We start from the raw sequence: 22,305 nt of genomic DNA on the forward strand, positions 1-22,305 counted from the left end.
CCATAAGGACATGGTATCAATGTGAAGGATCTTAATAATAATAAAAATAATAAAACTTTATTTTTATCCCGCCCTTCTCCCAAAAAGGGACCCAGGGCGGCTAACAACATATAAAACAAATTAAAACATAATTTCACAGATAAAAACATATTAAAAAACACATTAGCAGAACCCATAAAAACAGTAGTCAGAAGAGTCAGAATAAAAGAGCATAAAACAGCAGTTCTTAGAGGAATCGGGCCTGTAAAAAAGCAACTAAAAGATATATAAAAGATGTTAAAAAGGCCAGAACGTCAGAAGGCTTGGTTAAACAACAAGGTCTTCAGGCCTCGCCGAAAGGACTCAAGAGAGGGGGCCATTCTCAAGTCAAGGGGAAGGGAGTTCCACAACGTTGGTGCCACTACTGAGAAGGCCCTATTTCTTGCCGCCGCCCCACGTACCTCCTTAGGCGGCGGCACTTGTAAAAAGGCCTTCTCTGATGACCTGAGAGGACGAGCCGGATTGTATGGGAGTAGGCGATCTCTAAGATAACCTGGCCCAGAGCAGTATAGGGCTTTAAAGGTCAAAACCAGCACCTTGAATTGGGCCCGGAAACGAATGGGCAGCCAATGTAGCCCCCGGAGAAGCGGGCTGACAGAGTCAAACCGCCTAGCTCCAGTGACCACACGGGCCGCCGCATTCTGCACTAATTGCAGTTTCCGAACCGTCTTCAGGGGCAGCCCCACATAAAGCGCGTTACAATAATCTAACCTCGATGTCACCGTAGCATGGATCACCGTGGCCAGGTCTGCACGATCCAAGTACGGACGCAGCTGGCGCACCAGCCGAAGCTGAGCAAAGGCCCCCCTAGCCACAGCCGCCACCTGGGAATCCAGGAGCAGCTGCGAGTCCAGGTGGACCCCCAAGCTGCGGACCTGCTCCTTCAGAGGGAGTGCAACCCCATTCAGAGCAAGCTGATAATCCAGCACCTGCATCGAGGATTTCCGAACCAGGAGAGCCTCTGTCTTATCCGGATTTAATTTCAGCTTGTTAGCCCCCATCCAGATCCTCACTGCTTCCAGACAGCGCTCCAGGCCCTCAACCGCCACCCTGGAGTCTGGAGGAAAGGAGAGATAAAGCTGGGTGTCATCAGCATATTGATGACACCCCACTCCAAACCCCCGGATGACCTCTCCCAGCGGTTTCATGTAGATATTAAATAGCATGGGGGACAGAATTGAGCCCTGCGGCACCCCGCACCTCAATGGCCAGGGTGTCGAACAGGCATCCCCCAGCACCACCATCTGGGACCGACCTTCCAAGTAGGAGCGGAACCACCGCAAAACAGTGCCTCCAACTCCCAACTCGGCCAATCGGCCCAGAAGGATACCATGGTCGATGGTATCGAAAGCCGCTGAGAGGTCCAGCAGGACCAACAGGGACGCACTCCCCCTGTCCAGTCCCCGGCGTAGGTCATCCACCAAGGCGACCAAGGCAGTTTCCGTCCCAAAGCCCGGCCTGAAACCAGATCTTGGCACCAGAGAGCAGGCCTGTGCCAGTCTGCTGGTGCCAGTTGAAGACCAGCACTCGCTGGAGCTGGTAGGCTCTTCTCTCACTTTGAAGAGCACCTATCCAATTTGAAGAGCACCTCTGTGAAGTAATGCCTTGGCAAAAGTGGTGTGGCTGAAAGGGCTGCCAGCATGATAATTGGGCTGTCTCAGTATGATCATTGCGCCCTCTCATATCTAGAAAATATGATGATTTGCATATTTTCACTTTTGTTATTTGTGACCAGTGAGTTCCTATGGGAGAACGAAGTGCTTTTTCTGGCCAGCATCTGCTTATTGATGTCATGGTCTGCTTCATGTTGTCACTTCTGGCCCTCAGGAGGTGCCATGAATGCTATTTGGTCTGCTGCATTAGTTTGACACCCCTGGATTAGAGCATGAAGGAGGGCATGCTTGAGGAACCACCAGCACAATCCCCCTGTTTGTTTTTACTTTCTTTCTGATTTTTACTTGGTATGCTGTAGAAGCTGCCAGAGGCAGAGTGATAGACATAACTATTGTTTGCCAGTTTAGATGACATGACATGCTGCAATTGGAGCAAACTGTTGTTTGGAAATATGGTTACCAATTTCAGTTTGGAAGCCAGTCACAGTTCAGTTTGGAAGCTTAGGGCCCAATCCTATCCAACTTTCCAGTGCCAATGGAGCCACAATACAGCTCTAGGGTAAGAGAACAAATGTTCCCTTATCTTGAGGAGGCCTCAATGACTGCCCCTCCACCTTAATATGCAGTGCAGACCTTGTTGGCACAGCAGCATCGGCGCTGAAAAGTTAGAATTGGGCCCTTAGATGTCATGCCAAACCATGGTTCAGCTCTCTTAATCATTCTTTGGTAGAACGTTGGTTATGATGAGACATACAGTATATATAAACTCATGATTAATATGTAGAAAAAACCAGTGTAAACCACCTTGGTCTGCTCCCAATAGAAAGGGAAAAGGTGGGATATAAATAATAATACATAGTATTGTAGTCACTAGCATCTTCACAGTTTTTACTTCCAGTTCCTAATAGGATCACAATAATAATGACTATGATTGTAAGAATGTTATATGTTTGCATTTGTAACCTTGAAATACATTTGATTTTATAAACTGCTATGGAATAACTTTTCCCTCTCCTATACTGGTAGACCTTATTAGAAGTTTAAATTCACTTGGCACCCAGTGCTGAAAAGCTGTTACTTATCTATGTCAAATATATGCTAAAAGTTTTTCTGTTAAAACTGTTAAGCTTTTTGATTGGAGATGAGTGAAAAAACCCTTTTCCTATATTCCTTTCTTGAACTTCTTCCAAATTAGATTTTAAATGCCAATTAGGAGGTTGAATATACTAAAATAAAAGCAAATACATCCAAAATAGCTTCACCTTATGGCTAGTTAGGTCTTTTCTCTCAAAAGTGGAACCTTTGCTCTGAGCATGGCTTTGAGAAAGATATTCAGCTTAATGAACACATTAATTAGAACCATAACTATTTATAAGATAATTAGAAACGAAGCATGGTAAACTGGGCTTTTCCTGCAATTAATGGAGGATTAATTACTGGAGGTAATGAAGTGGTTTTTTAAATGCATTAAGGTGAAGTACAGAGATTTGCAAGGCTTTGTGATAGTTGCATAATTATTTCAGGCTGTTTGAGCATAGCTCATATGAGATCGCTAATAAGCATCATTGCATCATTATGTATGCACTTAAAAAGACTTACCACCAAAATGACTGCCTAATTATTTCTAATTGGCAGGACTCTGTGTAGTCATTGAGCTGTTTGTAACCATTTTAAGGTTCATTTAACCATCCTTGGGGCCATGTGATAGATGGAAAAAGCTTCAACTACATGCTGGCCTTGGCTGGCGCCGTTAATCAATTTTGGTGGGCTTCAGTTTGAAATGCATTTGCTCATACAGAGGTCAAAACCTGAAGTAGTCCAAGCAAACTTTTGCTTTTTGAAATCACTTTACTGTATTCATTAGCAATTAGTAAAATAATTGTGTCTGTCACTATATTTGGATTTCCATATGACTTGGTATTCTTTCATCACTGTCCCTTCTTATGCCATATTAACTTCACTGAAAACCAAATATTCTTCCAAAAGACCCTTTAACAACTTCAGTGTAGCAGCATATGTTCCCATATACTACCTTTCTTCATTCATTTGTTAGCTTAAACAGTGCTGTACATTTCAACGTAGTCATCTAATTTGCTCTCAATTGATTGCTGAGTGAAAGTTTCTACCCAAGGACAACATTTTAGGGCTTTCAAGGATATCTCTAAAGAGTTAGTCATTAAGCATTAAGAGTGGAAGCAAAAGGCACTCAAATTGAATTCTGACGTTTACCAGAGTTCTGTAGTTAGAGCTATCCATATCCAAGATGTTGACAGCTCTCTCTGTGTGTACTAGGAGGACATCTTCTAATATCAGAGAGTTGTATAGTCACTTGCTTTAAAAACACATTTGTACATAAATGTTAGTGCACCAGTTTGTCTTAAGAATTAATTTGTGAATGTTGGAATGTCAGGTTCAAATGATTTCTTCAGTATGAGCTAATTGGTATATAGTTGTTTTATTGTACTTTATCAGATTTAATGTGACATCTTATTAGGTAAGTGTCTGTAAAAGTTTTCAATGAGTGCATTGTCCAGTTAAATATAATCATGACCATCTGTGGGATGTTGTCAAGGTACATAAGCCATTCATATCACTTAAGTAAACAGCAGTGAAGCACATTGCAAATTTAATAAAGGCCAATGTTATCCATTGACACACACACACACACACTTTAATATAAAAGCTTAAGATCTGAAATTATACATGCCCTTATGCAGACAAATGTGGAAAATAAACAAAAAACTATGCTAAATATAATACAGTTTAAAAAGTTGGGAAAGTCAATATGGTTTGTACTTAAAACATAGGCTAAGTAGATTATATGTGATATAATATATGCAGCTAATACATTATAAGCTATATTAAATATTTCTCAGCAGATTGGTCAGCATTTTTAAAAGCTTGTTCTGTTGTTAAAGACACACATATAATCAACAGATCTGTTTTGTAGTAAGGCATCACAATAGACTAAGGCTGTGATCTTCCAGTCATTGTTGAGGATCAGTCTGGGTTCTGCTGGAGTGTATAGGAAACTCTCAGCTGTGCTGCTGTGTTTTGCACAGTGTACATTGTAGGCTGGAACAGGGCCTCTGAGAAGAATTTTATCAGGTGGTTACAAAGTTTCTTTTGGGCCCTTTTGCAAAGGGGAAGGAATGAAACAGAGTGGGGGATGATGGTGATGGGCAAGCAGAATGGGGGCAGGGAGGGGTAGAACAGGATGGGGGAGGGTGGAGACAACTGGAAAAGTCTTCTGAGCCCTGGTCTACCCACCCATGTGGCATCAGCAGGTAGGTATAGTAATACAGAAAACCAAACACACTCTTATGGCTTGCCAGTAACTGCAGCTGCATGTTGTGGTAGTGTCCCCAGCATCCCATGCAGGCAACAAGTCTGAATAGATAGGAAAATGTAAGGTCCCATGAAATTTCTGGGCCCCCTCCTTTGGTTCCTGGGCCCCCTTTTTGGCCCTGGGCCCGGGTACAAATTACCCCCTTTACCCCCTTCTTCTAGGCCCTGGGCTGGAATGCATTAGTTGCTCTACTAAGAGAGAAGGCTGTTAGTTATATGGTTCTACATTGTGCAGAGGGTTGAACTAGATGTTTGAGTCTCTTCTAAAATTGGGTCTAAATGTTTGGGTCTCTTCTAAACAAGTCTGAAGGGAATTAAGATTCCAGAAATGGGTATTGCACATGAAAGAACTTAGTCTCAGTTGCGCTAAATATCTTTCTGCAGTCAGTTGGGATTTAGAGGCCTTTAGACCAGGGGTCTTCAAACTTTTCAGCAGGAGGGCCTCATCAAATATCTGGCACAGTGTCGAGGGCTGGAGAAAAATGAAATTTAAATAGCTTTGAATAAATTTAAATACCCATGAATAAGGAAAAAAATCTCTGAAAGGCCAGAAACTCAGACATGTTTCCATGATTGCTCCCAAGATTTTCTCCCCAACACCCTAACAGCAGAAATTAATTTTTTAAAAATCTCTGAAAGGCCAGGACCACAGACCTGTTTCTCTCTCCCTCTCTCCCATCCTGGCAACAAGCAGCAGATACCAAACTTGCAAGGAACTTAAAAGGAACTACCTCCAACTTCTGTGTTTTTACTCATTCTCACACAAACACACATGCTCTTTCTCTCTCTCCCTCCCTCCCATCCCGATACTGAACAAACAGCAGATACTGAACTTGCAAGGACCACCTCCAACCTCCGTGCAAGAGTGTGTTTTCACTGACCTCATCAAAGTACACCTCTGCTACAAAACGTACACTCTTAGAATCTTCCAGCCCCGGCAAGAGGCAGAAAGCAGCAGCAGACTGACAGAACCCAGCCAGGGAGCACATGCAAGAAGCATGCCTAGGCCCTCTTTCACTCCTCCAAGCAAGAAAAACTTTAGAAAGCCAAATAATGGCTTGCACTCACCCCCAATCCAACTCCTGGCCTCAGCAGCAGCCTCCCCAAACCTAACAGTGGGCATGTTTGCTAGATGTTCGGTGCAGCTGCAGGACCTGCTGGGCTCTGCAGAACTCTTGTGGGAGAGCTGTCAGGCTCTTCAGGGCTATGTGCGACCTGTGTGAGAGCTCTGCAGAGTTCTACAAGCTTTGGCCTTTTCAAGGTCAGGCTTGTTGGTTCACGCCTGCATCTACAGGATGGGGCTGAGGTCTGCCACGAGCTGCTAGGTCTCTGGGTCTGGATATAGGGTCTTCACGAGCTAGTTCTGACCAATGGGCCATACTTTGGGGACCCATGCTTTAGAGCTAATTTCAGCTGCTTTGGGCTTTTGCTTCAGCATGGGATAGGTGTAACATACATTCTTCAAATAAATAAGTTTCAGAATGTTAAAATCTTGGTGATATGTCTCTTTTAGGATTTCATATATGGTTTCTCATTCCTGATTTGAAAAGATGTTTTTTATTCTTATCCTGCTATTCTACAGAATGTGCCAACCATTCCACACTCCAGCTGCTTAAGAACATTTTTCTGTGCTCTATACTTTTGACAGCTTCAAAGTGAACATTGTTGTTGGCAGCACTTGTGACTCCTTGCATCTCACAATTGAAGGATTTGCATCCATGTGCTTTCATAGGTTTATTATTGCCTGGTAACAGCAAGATCAACAGAGTTCTGCTGCTCACGAATGATTGCATGAAGGTTCGAGTGAATAAGTTACATTCTTTTACAAAAATTTGCAGAGGAGCTCCTCCCCCCAGTTTGCAAGAATGGTTTTGGAGCACAACCGGTGACAACTACACTGCCCTAAGTGATATTCCTCAAAGTATATGCTAATCATAGTATGATCAATGAGCTGATTGACCCATCCATGTGCTGACTGCAACTACAATTGACCAGATAGGGAATAGGTTGAGAGAGAGAGACTTATCCTCCCCTTGGCCAACAGCAGTGACTTGGTTTGCATGGTCTTCCTGTTCAAATGGGTTGTTCAGAATTAATCAAAGAGAAATTAATGTGTGTGGCTTATATCCTAAGAAGCATGAACAGAAAGAAACAAAAGTCTCTACTGCTGAAGCAGCCCTCTGTTCCAGGAAGGGTTGGGTGACCCCCATCTGTTAGAAGTGTAACACCACCTGTAGAAAGGTGTAACAACACTGCACAAGTACCCTGCATCTATAGGGGGCAATATAGCTAGTGGGCTAACCAGATGGGATTATTTCCCCACTTATTTTTCCAGTAAGGCTTTCTCTGATATGCAGATTGCTAATCCCAGGCTATCCTTCTGGAGTTCTCTTCAAGCTAGATAGCAAACACTTAGGACTTCTCTCTCCCTCCCCATCCAAGAATGGAATTCTCATAAATATTTCCTTTATTTATGACCACATGTCTTGATCTTCTTAACATAAGTCTCCCAAACCCCAGCTGTGTAAACCAGCTATGCTAACCCAGAACAGTATTGCAGAGGATCACACTTCCCTGCATGGGCAGAAGGGAACAAGCCTATGTGTTTTATGTATTTTTAAATGTGTTGGGTCTTATAAAAAGTAGTAATTATTAGTATAATGGTGTTAGAAATTAAACTTCTAACAATTAAATTTTACACTAAAACTCCATGAAAGTTATTTATTTGATTATGTGATTAACAATGAACATTTCAAAATCTCAGTCTAAGTAATATTTTGAGGGCATTTGAAAATTTTTTGATAGCAATCAAGCACAAATAAATTTTTGTTTGGAAAACAGTACATGTGGAATAAAGAGATGTACTTTTATCTAGCAGAACAATGTTATCCGCATAGAAATTCTTCAGAGTAGGACAGCTCTAATTGAAATCTAATAAATATTTTAAATTTCCAATAAATGAATAACCTAAGGTTAATAGCTAGATTAATGGATTGAAGTTGAGTGTGTTAAATCAGTGTGGGATTTTTCTTGGCAGCTTCTGCTTGCTTTTGCAGAGTTCATGCACATCCGGAAAATCTGCTTGCTTTAAATTTTTGTAAGGAATTGGCTAGTCACCAGGCAGACATTTGAGTGAGTGAATGAAGGGAGATAAATTAAGGGCCCAATCCTATCCAGCTTTCCAGAGCTGATGCAGCTGTGCCAATGGAGTCTGTGCTGCATCCTGTGTTGGGGAGGCAGTCAAAGAGGCTTCTTCAAGGTAAAGGAGTTCCCTTACTTTGGGGCTTCATTGCAGCTGCATTGTGCTGAAAAGTTGGACAGGATTGGACCCTGAGTTTTCTAGGATAGAAAAAAAGAGTACATAAGAACATAAGATGATCCCTGCTGGATTAGGTCCAGGGTTTATCTAGTCTAGCTTCCTGTATCTCACAGCAGACCACCAGATGCCTCAGGGAGCACACAAGACACTTGTGTCTTGCTGCCACTCCCAAGATTGTAGACCATGTGTAAATAGAGCTGCACAGCATCAACCTGGCCATGAGTGCCAATATATTTTGTATTAGCTATGCAATCCTACTTCTTAGATTCTTGAAAGCTACACATTAGCTTGTATAGATTGAATTGAAGTGTGACTAGGTTGTCCCTGAATTGCTTTATACAGACTTAAAATGAAACATTTGTTTACTGAAAACGTGTGTGAGTATTACATCATGCGTCTTCACAGTAATCATGGTGGTGTTCTCGTAGAACTTGGCCTTACCAATAACCTAACCAGTTATTCCCAAAGTGGTGAGTTGCGACCCACCACAGGAACAGGAAGTGGGCCATTCCCCCTTAAGTAGGAAGTGGCCCGGTAATGGGTGTCCTGATGGCAATGATTGTTGTGCTGTGGGGACCCAGGTGTTTTTTTCCCCTTACCTGGAGGGTTGCACTAGACTTGGGGAGGGTCCAGGAGCCCTGCAGCCCTCTCTGTGGGCCTCCCTGATGCTTGAAATCACTCTGATCGGTGATTGGAGCGCACTTCTGGTTCTTGTGCAAAAATGGAAGTGTGTTCCACTTGCCAATCAGAGGATTTCAAGCATTAGGATGGCCCACAGAGAGGGCTGTGGGCCTCCTGGACCCTCCCCAAGGCCAGCACAACCCTCCAGGTAAGGGGAAAAGCCCCTGGGTTCCCTTGGTACCGCAACTGCTGCAGGGCGGGACACCCCCCTCCACCAGCACCAGTCCCTAACCCCAACCTTGTTTCCTGTGTCTGAGTAGGACTTTGGGAACTGCTGATCTAAACACACATTTGGTGTGCAACCACATCCCACAACAGGCTTGCCAGTTGTGGTCTGTGGTGAAAGGGAGGCACTTGTTCAGGTCCTGAACTCATTTCACAAGGCTAGATTTTGTGTGGAACACCATTGTGAAGTGACAGCAGAGAAATCATTGCAACTTTGCCCTCAGTCATTGCAACTTTGCAATCAATACTTTGTCTAACCATTTAGATCAAGATTTGAACTACTTTATTCATAACCTGAAAGCTGGTAGTGAAAATGTTATGGAAAGTATTGATGGTTGTTTGCAGGACTTCGCTATCAAGGGCTGTGGTTGGTAACAAGACTTATAGAAACATGACATTTTCTAAAACCTAATACGGTTAGCTGTTTACTAGAGTTCACAAGTCACTTACATTTAACCATGTCAAGACCAGTCCTTGTATTCAATATCTCTTTCTTAAGCTATTATCTAGGGTTGGATGAGAAGAGAACCCAAACTATTTTACATTTTTCAGAAATAGAATATCTATGTGTTATTTCAGTTACAATGTTTTTAAAAGATTAGACAGTGTTTTAGTGTGTGAGAGCAATATAATTGGGTGAATACTAAATGACACTGACCTCATTTCCTATAGAACAATGAAAATTAGTAGTTTCACATTTTATTAGGCTGATATTCCAGATGTAGTGTACATTTAATTAAGTGTAGTTTCCTTTTGGTTATGGTATGCGTATCTGTTTTTTGTCGCAAATTCTTTCTAGTTTTACAGTTTTCCACATGTTTTCTTTCACCATTTATGATTTTTTTTCAAAGCAGAGCTATAAGGACTTAAATCACTTTAGTATGCAGCAAAACAGTTCTCATTCAAACAATAAACGCCATTTTAAAAAGCCCTTAGATCTTCTGTCACTTCATAAATACAAATGTATAAAAACATTATGCAGTTGTAGTGCCCACCTGCTAATTAAATGCAGATTTTCTCCAACTTGTTTTAAAATCTGCTTTATTTGTTTCAACTCTGTCTCTGTTTGGATTACATATGGCCCTTGTGAAACTAATTATGCTTATGGAACAGCTGTTAAATTTAGTGCAACTCATTTTATCCAATATTTTACATTTTAATTGATTACCTGTGAAGAAATTAGCAAATTAGCACTTATTGTGCAGTAACTGAATAGTCTTTTATGGATATTTTCAGGAGTGCATGTGTGTGAGAGCATATGATGGCTTTTTAAAAAACAGTTTAAGTGCTGAAGGAATAAAAGCATGGTTAGGATTTTGGATAGGAATTTTTGGGGTGAACCCTGATTATCTGGTGTGAAATTCAGGGATGCTGAGTGATGCCAAGCATCTGTGTGTGTTCTGCAAATTAGACATAAAAAGCAGATTGGAAAGAGATGACTTTTTCATAGAATTTTCATAGCATATGGGCTTATCTGGATCTAAGAAGTCTTTGAAGATCTTTGAACTTGACTAAATGACTTAACCTTTGGCATGATGGGTGTGTGCTGTGGGGTTAAGGTTTTTGTGTGTGTGGGGGGGAGGGGGACAGGGCATGTAGCCTGCTCTCCCATGTTAGTTTATTCTCTACTATTACTTCTGTTCTCATCTTTTTGTGATATAAATACTTTGGCATCTTTTTTTGTGATATAAATACTTTGGCATTTGATTCTGACAGTAATAATTAGAAGTTATTTTTATTAAATACTTAGCAACCCTAACAGAAGAATTTGCCTTGGTAGCAAAGAAAATTTGAGTCTTGCATATAAAAGATTGCGCCATGGTACCTGAGCACAATTGACTTGATTGTCTGGATATCAGGATGCTTTACTGAAGCATTAATTTTTAGCCAATGGGACAGAATGTTTTAAAAATCAGAAGTACAGTATAAGCTTACCTCCTCACCCCCTTCCTGCCATTACTCTGTTCCAGTGGTTCTCACACATTTAGCACTGGGATCCATTTTTTAGAATGAGAATCTGTCTGGACCCACCAGAAGTGATGTCATGACTGGAAGTGACATCAAGCAGAAAACTTCTTAACAATCCTAGGCGGCAATCCTACCCACACTTACCCAGGAGTAAATTCCATTTACTATCATTGTTAAAATATACATAGGAGCTTGTTAAAAGTACAGGTCTGTAACATTTCCCCAAATGCAGTCACATACCATGGTATCATCAAGTCTAATATATGAAAAATAAAATATTGAAATGAAAGGGGACCCACCTGAAATTGGCTCGCGACCCACATAGTGGGTCCTGATCACAATTTGGGAACACTGCTCTATTCTTTTTACCCCAGTGTTCTCCTGGGTCCTAGAAAAATTGTCATGAAACTGTGATGAAGCTTAGGATCAAGCTGCATATTATGTTAATCCTGTCTTGGGGTTGACATGCTTATATTTTCTTAATAGCACACACGGGCAGGGACAACTCATTTAACAGAGTGTGCGCTGCAGGCTGTGGTGGGGGGATGATTGGACAGTCTACAGGAGGTTAATATTTTTACTTACCTCCTTGTAAGCTGGCTGAATGTCTTTTGGTCTCCATTTTGGTGTTGCAAGTCTAAGGAGAGCCACGAGGAGTGTCAGGTTGCAAAGTGGGGGATAGGATATGGTGAAAGTCACTGCTGCCGAATCCACGCCTCCAGCCCTTGAAATGCCATCCAGCCCCTGTCCCTCGTTGCCCAATTACTCCTCCACCTGCTTGCTTGCCTGCGTTAGCCTGAAGATAACATCCAAAGGTCGCCGGTTCGAGGCCACTGGCAGCTCTATGAATGGTGAGACCTTGAAGCAGCTGACAAGCCGAGCTGAGTTATTCCACCTGCTCTGTGGTGTGAGCAAAGAAGCGTCTTGGCTGCCCTTCAAGTGAGAGATGAAGGAGCTGCTTGTCAGCCTGCATGGAAGGCAACTGGAGGCCAGAAGTGATACCAGACCAGGAAAGATCCATCTGAAATGTTGTGCAGTTCTTGAAAGAAAGAACCTTTCTTTGATTGTAAAAATCCCTACGGGGGTTTAGAACAGCCTGCCTATGTAAACAGCCTTGAATTAAAGTCTGAGGAGAAATCTGACGACCAAGAAAGGCGGTATATAAATACTTGTATTATTACTACTACTACTACTTTGGTAATGGTTGTAGAATGTCTATTTTCCGATCTTAACAATTTTAGTAGCCAATGTGCAGTCACAGTTTATCTGTGACTGGTATTTGATCACTCTCTGTAGCTATTGACGTGATCACTCTTGACTTTCTGCCTTATATCTCCATGATTCTGTCCTCATATGGTTCTCTTCTTATCTGTTTAATCAAGATTTCCACAGAGAGAAGATCTTTCCTTTCCCCTCTCTCTATTGGAGACTTTCAAGGATCTGCTCTTGGCTCCATGCAATCATGTCTCTCTGTCTATCTCTGCACGCTGTCCCAGGGTGAGCTCATCAAATAGCATAGCTTTCATTATGATTATTATGATCTGTACACAAATGGCACCTAGCTCCATCTCTTTACTGTATAACTTTCTCCTTCCCTACAATCCTGCAGCTCCAATTACCAGTCTGGCCTTTCAGCTCTGATGAGCTCAGCTCATCGCAAATTCAGTATTTCCAAGTCTGCACTGCTGATTTTCCCCCCAATCACTTTTTATTCATTCTGCTTATCGGTTGAAACTGTCACCACCCATCCTCTTGAACAGACTCTAGGCATTTGCTCTTTTCTTCCCTATATTCAATCTGTTGCCAAATTATGTTGTTTCCCCTTTTAGAATATTGTGAGAATATGATTCTTCCTTCTCTCCCCTTGGTAAACTCTTGGTCACCTCTCTTCCATTTAGCACTCTGCTGCCAAAATTACTCGCCTATCTTGCTGCTGCAGTTGTATCACCCACCTCTGTATATCATTTGAGTAGTTTCCCAGATCTAGCTCCTGGCCCTTATCTTCAAAAGCCTAGCTCCTCCTTGCATCTCACTTTCCCATCCAAGTCCATTCCTTCCTGTGACCTTTATTTTGCCAGGTCCATTACCATCAACAATCTGATGAACTTCTGGACAACCTGATGGACTTCTGCTTTCTCAAAAATCTCTGCCCTTTATCCTGCATTACTTTTTATGCTTGGAAGTGCCTCTCAGAAACTCTGTGATAGCTCCCTTCTTCCTTCTTTCAAATATGTTCTCAAAATTTATGTTTTTCACCCCATCTGGAGGCCTTTGGAGGGCCTCAGAAGGCCCCTAGATGAGACAGTGGGGATGGCAGCATTCTGCAGTCCTGGCCCCGGGTGGCACATGTCACAAACATCACCCTTAGGGTAGGGAAGGACCAGGGGAGATTCCCAAATCAACCAGGATTTAACCCTCCTCCACCTATACCATCCTCCACAAACCCCCAAGAGCAATGTTTATTTATTTAGCTTACTCCAAGCCCCAGGTCCTATTAACATACATGTCCTTGGTTAATTATTGCACTCAATTTTAATGTAAAAGATTTTTATTATAACTTTAAGGGAGCTTCAATTGCTCCAATAACATATATACATGAATTACAGTAGCTTAAAAACAAGAAAAGATCATATCTAAAAAGAGGCTAAAATTACCATCTTACAGGTAATTGCTTCCAATATAAAAGCTGTTAGCCCCCAGCTCCCTTCCTCCTGTTGTGTCTGTTTTCAGGCAACCCATGCCCAGGTTTTATTCTTTAAGTTACTAATGCACTACACCTGGGTAACCAACACCCAACCTAATCCATCTTAAAGGGAAAGGCACTTGCCCCACCCCGTGATAGCACAGGGTTCAGGATCACCAATGAGCACTTGCAACGAAATAGTCACTGCTTCTTCCATCTTCATTTCCCTCCATTACCACTGTTGTCTCCCTTGTGTTGATATCTATATGGTCTTCTCATTCTATGTAAAATACCATGAATGATTCTGTGTAAATAAATAATCCTGCGTCTCCAAGTTCTCCCTTCTAAGAATACTGTTTTCTGGCTATAATATGAGGTGGAGTAAGCTCAAGTTTTTAGTTCCCAGTCCTGGAGAGGAGGAAAACTCAAGAGTGGCTCTTTACATTAAGCCACTTTTATTCTGTGCTGGACAAGTTATATTTGTAGCCATTTTCTTTTAAATATATGACCTGAAGCTGTTTTTGCAGCAACTGAAAAGCAAGACCACCTGGCTTGATGAACACCATGTGGGAAAGGTACTATGATGATGGTTATGCTTTCCTTTTGAACTGTTTTGTTCTTTTTCTTAATTTTTCTATAAAACTCAAATATCTGTCAATAAACCTTTGACTAGTAGTTGAATGTGTGAACAGTGTGAAAAGCATTAGAATTGAGGTTATACCAATATTCTGTCTGTGGTTGTCATGCATGCAACCCTTTATTTGATCTGTCTGTCTGTGTACCATGCCTTAGACTGTGGGGAAAAAAGGTGCCAAAAGAGACAGTTCTCCAGTGAGATCTCCATGGCAGGGCCAGTCCTTGGCATCTGGGAAGCTCCTCCCTCTCAGGCAGGTAGGTCAGGTTACAAAGTCTTCCTGAGGACAGGGGCTCCCTTGATTCCCCAGACTGACCTTGCCTGTGAGGCAGAACGGTTGGGTGTCTTCCTGATTCAGCCAGAGCTGATCATTGACAGTCTTCAGGAGCCTGGTTGCTTGGGAGTCCTGCGGATCACAGGAGTCACAGGAGCTCATTGCTCTGCGGAGTATAGCCAGGGGGCTCGGGCTTTTCACAGGTTAAAGCCCAAATCTCCACAGTTTTGAACAGTAGATCTTCCAACTGAAATCAAGATAGTTTGTGCTTATGGTCTCTATTTTTGAAGTGATTTTATTATCAATATTCTCATTAAGTTTGTTGCCCATTTCATCCTGAGTGTCTGTTCCTCAGGTGCCATTGATATGGGAGTGTAATAGGATGGATGGTGGATTTCTTATCCTCCCACTTTCTGGGAAGCTAATAAGTCCCCAGCTTATTAGCTTTTAATAAACTTTTTAATATTATTGGTGTTACACAAGTTTGCCACATGAGTTCATTCTTACATAGTGATGTATATTTTTGGTGTCTGATGTTTTAAAGCAAGAATCAAATTCTTTTTTCTTTTGCTATGATGTTTATAAAATTCAGAAATATTTATGAACAAACTGGTGGTACTGCACATGAAGGTAATGGGTGGAAAACTACCATATATACTCATGTATAAGTCAACATTTTTATGCCTTAAAATTGACCCATAAAACATGGGTTACTTATACACGGTCATTGTGATAAGGCCTCCTTGGCTTCTAAGAAAATAGCTTGGTGAGAGATGGGAAGAAGCAGGACATGTGGAAAAAAAAAGGAGGGGAAAACATGGAACTATTTTACTTTGTTCTGAAGCAGCACAGAAACAGGTCTATTCTCCAAACAGGAAGGAAGGCAAAGGAGTTTATGGCAGTTGTCGTTTTTGTGTGGGCTGCTGCTATCGTCCTTTACTCCATAGAGTAAAGGATGGAGTAAATGGAGTTATGATCCTTTACTGTACTCCTCACAAAACTTACAACTCCAATAATCTCCTTCACCTTTCTTCCTGTTTGGAGAATAGTTGCTTACAATTACTGGTAAGTCATTTTTCAGAATATGACCTTGGGTAAAATCAGAGAAAATGCATTCACATACCCCTAAGTTTTACCATCAACTTAATCACTGGTCATAGCGAAGTTCATGATTTTTTGGCTTCACTTGCCCTTGGCCTATCCCTGAGATCTACTTTTACACAACTATATACAGTATATTTAAATTTCTCTAAATTTTACTTACTGTTTTTCACTTATTGTTCAACCTAGGTCACACTCAAGACCTCATCAACGTTCTTATAGCCGAAGCAGTGAAAGGACTAGTCACAGAAGAACTCGTAGCAGGTCTCGTGATAAAGAAAGGCGTAAAGGTCGAGATAAAGACAAAGCAAGAGAGAAGGAGAGGGCCAGAGGGAAAGAGAAGGATCAGCATTACACCAAAATCGGGTAAGGAAATTCAATGAGTAAGATATGTATAATATGAATGTATGGTTCTTAGTCTTCAGTTTGTTTCTTTAATGACATTCATTATATTTTGCTCTTGGATTGTAAGACATAACTTCATATGTTAGAACTTTGTTTTTTCTATCAGTATGTTAGCACATTACTCTGAAATGCTATATGTAGTGTTTACTTTATATTTATAAAGCACTTTATAGTGTGCAAGGAATTTAGCTGATATTATATTAATAATTTTTTAACCCTGTGAGATATGTTAGTACCAATATTGCAGGTCCGGTGATGATGTCAGCTGCTAAAAGAATAGCTCAGCAGAATAAAGTGGAACTGACTTCTGATGACCATGTATAGGTTTGCGCAGTTAAACAGCATTCTACACTAATTTTGCACATGTCAAGAGCTTCAGCAATAAATTTGGACCAAATAATGTTTGATTTGTCATAAAGAAATAAGAGTTTCTTTATGCGTCATAAACAAATAGAGCTAGAAATGTCATAGAGCTAGAATGTCTTATAACCCAATGTGAGATGTGCTATTTAAGCTTTAGCTGGTTGCATGAAGACACTGTTTTCTTGCTGTTGAACTCATTGCTTTGGGATGTACCCAAACTGTCCATAGCATTTGTCTCTTCAGCACTTACTTAAGTATTTTTTAAAGTCTTATCTAGAGAGCTTTTCTTCAAGGCTTGTTTCATCTGTACTGTATGATTTGATGAGTGCCTGTCTCAGGATGTCAGAAATATTGGTAGTGGTGTGAAGCACATGATAAACACTGAATATGAAGGGAGTTGTGGATAGATTGTTCTTTTCTAGGAATTTAGTCTTTGAAGTGAATTTTTAAAACTGCTAGGACCAAAGCTTTGTTAGAGAAGCACAGGTTTGCAACAATATGAAAAGGTGTCAAATGAGCACCAGACTTAAACTGGATACGGAAGATAGTTTTCCAGGGACTTTGATGTGGTGGTATTGTTGTCCACAAATACAAGCATTCATGTTTTGGTGCTCCTCTCTGGTAGAACAGATAAACATAGATTTCAGAATTAAGAGGTATCCAAAATTATGTTGTATACATTAGTAACTGGAATATATCGAAAAGATTTCTTAGTATGATGGAAAGAATCTGGTGAGAATATTTCTTTGAAATCTGTTTTTGAAGAAATACAGATCTGAATTCTATATTTGCACCAGGAACAATCACTAGCAATGTAAGCTATTATTCAGTCTTAAATTTTATCATTTATACAGGGCCTATATTTGTAAAGGTCATCAATACCAGTTTTCTATAGAGAGAGAATTTCTTCAAAATATATTATGTATTAAGTATGCAACCTGACAGCTACTTACCTGTTACGTGTTAATGACAATTTTCGTTATGCTCTCTCTCAAAAAAAACTTGCTTTCAGGACCTAAAGTTTAGATTGTTTTGCTTGCATGTGAACTTGTTAATCAAACAACAAGTTCAAAATGGTATCCTTTCAGTTTTTTATTATCTTTCTTAGGTGGAGGCAGGACTTAGAAAGGATAATTCTTTGCTAGAAAATGTCAGTGGTATTTTGAAAATTATATTTTCTCTTCTTGAGGCAGTCATTTGGCATCCCAGTTTGTGTATAGCAGTGATGCTAGATCTGGGTGTACAATTGAAACATAATCACAGTGATTTATTGAAGCAAACATAATTTTTTTTACATGGCTCAGATCTAACCAGATGTTTTTAGTTTACAAAAACACAGAGAGTACTTTAATATTTCTCTTTAGTGTGCATGAAGCAGAGGCTTTAATTTAACAAAACTCATCTACCAGCATTCTGGCAGGGGCTAGACTGAGGTAGGCAATTTTTCCAATTGAAATGTTATTTCAAACTTGGAGACCGAGAATAAACCTTTGAATGTACTTAGGGTTACTGCTGGTATTGTTACTGTGTAAATGCATGTAATGTAATTTGAATAAAAAATAAAGGTTTTAACTGGAATCTTTTGCATTTAGGACCCTACCTCTGCCTCATTATTTATGTATTAGTACTCAAACTTCCTCTCTAGAAGAAGAAATTAAATGTCTTTGGTGTTTGTCAGTATATATTAAGTGCCAGCTATTATGTAGGAACCTCTAATAATAGTTGTTGTGCTTTTCAGAGGAAGTTGAAGCAATCTGACATTGACGTAGTTGGCAGTATGTTGTATTGGAAACATACCTATTTGCTGGCAGACAGTATTCTCTTGCAAAAAATATATGTAGTTCAGTCTAGGCTCTGTTGAACATTACCTGAGTTAGATTTCACAAAAATTAGTGGGATTGCCAATTGCAAGTGCACTATAAAAATACATTAACTAAATGCTTTTGGTAATATTGCATAGGGAATGAGACTTCCTATACCAAGCTGTCAGCAAGTTTTTCTGTGTCAAAACAGTGGCATTTGGCCATACCGGCTAATGCTGAAGGGAGCTGGCCATTTTGACATGATTTTGGGCTGAATGCTGGGAAAGAGTTCCTTTTCCTGTTTGGACTAAATACTTACACCTTTGCGTATACCATAGTTTTCTATTCAGTATTCTATTTATACTGCCATCATAAAATTGAGCAATTTAATACATTAGTTTCTTTCCCTCAGATATTAGTTACTATATGTTGGTATTTGAAAATAAGGATTTCATATTGTTTTGAAACACTTCAAATAACAGCCCACTGAATGAAATTTGTACAGGATGTTTTTGATACAATACATCCCTCATATACCTTTTTAAGTGAGGTAGAGTTTTCATTTAATCAGACAATGATCAAAGAGTATCTGCATAGGGAATATGGATCTGAGAAGCGTTTTGTCTTTACAGCTATTTGTCATTTTGAAGATTTAGGTTGCTATCAGCAACGTGTTAGTGCTATTTTATGCCGGTTTCCATCCTGCTTTAGTAAAGAAAGGGGCATAGTACAAAGATATTTGCACGTATAAGTAAGATTAAGACCTATAGATTGTGATTCCATGTTCTGGCTCAAGTGTTGACCACAGTGAGACAAGCAACTGCTTGAGAATTAGTGAAAAATCAGTTAACTTTACCGCAAAACTGTGTTTTTCATCAGGCAGTTTATTAATCAAATAAGCTTTTTTTCCCTCCAATGCTTTTTTTTTTTTTTTTTTTGAGAAACAGAACTGGGGCAAGAAACAAAATGTGGTGTTATATACATAACCTTATTCCTCATCTCACTCCTAGCCCTTTCCTAGCTTAAAGGAATCATTCTTTGCAGTAATGAATTAGGATTGAAGGAAAAGTGATTGCTGCATTTCTAATTCTCCTGTAAATGTCTCTGAACTGTGAAAGGGGCAGAGTTCCTAACAAGGAAAAGGTAAACTGGAGCAAGAATAGAGAGACACAGAAGCAGGGGATTAGTAATAATGATCTAGAAATGCTTATAGTCAGACAAGACTAGTCCAAATCAATAGTTTTCTTGACATGGTGGCTGACCATGTTCAGGCTTTCAAGGCCTAGCTGACCCCAAGAGTTCCTTTCCCTGTCTGGATGTTCCAGTTTCTTGGCTTGTGTAGGTGGGGAAAGGAGGTCTTCTCATAGTCCTCATATGCTTATCCTCCAGCCAGGTGCTTCCATGAGGTAAGAGATGGGCCAGCCTCAGTTCTTTCTACCCCAAGGGAGACCTGGGTGAAATAAGAAGAGGACAGATATTTCTTGCTGCTGTATCTGGCACTCATCATGAGACCAGGGTGTATACAGTTCAGAGCTCCCTTTAGAAGACCCCCCCCCACCACAAGACTGTGAATCTGAGGTCCTTTTAAACTATCTCTGAACCTCCTTCAGCAACTTCATTGTATCATGCAAAGCTAGGAGCAGAGATAGTTTGGAATTTCCATCCCCTCCTTCAGAGACAGAACTTCACACCTGAAGTTCATTGTGACCAAGAAATGATAGGCCGAAACTGCTTTAATGCATGCTATGTTTTCCTAAGGGCAGAAAGCAAAAAAATCTATAAATTATGAACCTTGTGTGTTTGGTGCCCTACTAATAGTTTTACAAGACTTAGATTTACAAGATGACATTTTACAAGATGAATAGTTTTCAAGTTGAAGTTTTGAAACATTATTTGTTTTACACATTTAGTGAAACTCAGTATTTGTTCTTATTTCTACTGAAAGGCCGTTTCCCTTGCTGTGTGGTTAAAACAGGTTAAGCAGAAGTAATGGATAGTATTTTCCTAAGGCTACAATCCTAACCACACTTGCGTGAGAGTAAGCCCCATTGAACAAAATAGAACTTACTTCTGAGTAGACCTGGTTAGGCTTATTGCCCTAAAGTAGATTACTAAGCTTTCCATAATAAAACAACAGTGATAATGGGAGACTCCAAGTACCTTAGCATCTGTTGGAAGCTTAATACAGGCTAAAAATAGGAGGTCCAAAACATTCTTGATTTGCCTTACTGATAAGGCAAGTACTTATTTTTTAAAAGGAGGAGGAAGGTAATGTTTACCTTTAAAGAAGAATTGATTAAGGAAGCGAAAGTTTTGAGCAAAACTGGCCACCTCATCTCAGAATTGTTGATATTGAGAGAAAGGAAAACTAAGTGTAGTCAATTTCATAGCTTGGATTTTGGTAAACATGATTTTAATGCACTCTGAGAAAAATTACATAATCTCATAGGTAGAACCTCTAAAGCAATTGTTCTTAGCAGTTTTTTTCACTAATGTACCCCTTGGTAGCCCATTTCCATAAACTGTACCCCTCATATTAGCAAAATGTTTGTAATAAATGTAGTTGCTGTTATTTCAGATTTATATGTTTTCAACTACAAATTTATATATTTTCAACTGCTACTATCAGATCTGATAACATGCGAATTGATGACCAGAAACTAGCAGTTGTTGGGGCTTTCACAGCCAGCTAGCTGCCTCACTTCCTGCCTTGCCAGCCCCACAAGGCATTCTAATACAGACCTGTCTTTTCCCGTCATTATTCAGTTCCTTTTCGAGTACCCCTAAAGATCCTGGCAAGTACCCCTGGTTGGGAATGACTGCTTAAAGGAGAAAACTGTCCAAGAGGGATGGGATATTTTGAGAAGCAAGATACAGAAGATGCAATTGCCAACAGTTCCCATGAGAAGAAAAGTTGGGAGACATCTACAGAAACCAGCATGGCTGCACAAAACGTTTCTGAAAAGTGGAAACGTACAAGAAGACTAAGGAAGAACACAGGAACAGTATACAAGTACAGCCCGCACCTGCAGGGATGATGTCAGGAAGGTTAAAAAATAGGTTAAAGCCTGGTGAGGGATGCAGAAAAAAAACAAAAAACAACAACAAAAAAGTGCTTTTCATTATGTGCTTTTCATTATGTCAGAAAGAAAAGGAAGGTTAAGAAAGGAGGCCTGTTGTGTGAGAGGATGGGGAAGTGGAAACAGATAACAAAGAGAAGGCAGAGCTGCTCAGTTCTTATTTTGCATCTGTCTTCTCCCATGTGAGAAAGATGTTCCAACCTGGCAATATTTGCACTAATGAGGAAGGGGAGGGACATCACTGCTCAAGACAAGATAAGAGACTATAAGGGACTATCTAGTTATTTTACGTGACTGTAAGTTTCCAGGACCAGAAGAACTACACTCCAGAGTACTGAAGAAGCTTGTGGAAGTTGAGCTGCTGTCTGTAATCTTTGAGAAATTCTGGATAACTGAAGAGGGGCCTGTGGGCTGGAGATGAACAAATGTCATCACCATCTTTAGAGGGTCTGAAAAACCACCAGTCAATTCTTGGAAAGCTTCTAGAACAAAATAAGCAGAATCTCTGTGAGCACTTGGAAAATAATCATGTGATTTCTAGGAATCAGCATGGATTTGTTAAGAAGTTGTACCAGACTATCAAAACATGAGATAAGTTTAGTGATTAGTGTGGTAGACCATGGGAATGCCTTGGACATTAGTGTGCCTAAATTTCCGCAAAGGAGTTGACAAAGTGTCCCGTGATATCCTTGTGGATAATGTGGTAAAATGTGCACTAGATGGTACAACTGTTAGGTGAATTCAAAGCTGATTGAACACTTGTTCCCAGT

At 40.4% G+C, this 22,305-nt stretch overlaps 1 protein-coding gene across 1 annotated transcript in view; it reads left to right on the forward strand.

Moving 5' to 3' along the window:
- RSRC1 (arginine and serine rich coiled-coil 1) overlaps positions 1-22,305 on the forward strand; it is a 241,903-nt gene that overhangs the window by 35,174 nt on the left and 184,424 nt on the right. Inside the window, exon 4 of the mRNA XM_066621738.1 lies at positions 16,075-16,251. Coding sequence (XP_066477835.1) covers positions 16,075-16,251 — 177 coding nt within the window. The remainder of the gene's footprint in view (positions 1-16,074; positions 16,252-22,305) is intronic.

This window comes from Tiliqua scincoides, chromosome 3 (assembly GCF_035046505.1).
Source record: "Tiliqua scincoides isolate rTilSci1 chromosome 3, rTilSci1.hap2, whole genome shotgun sequence".
Taxonomy (NCBI): domain Eukaryota; kingdom Metazoa; phylum Chordata; class Lepidosauria; order Squamata; family Scincidae; genus Tiliqua; species Tiliqua scincoides.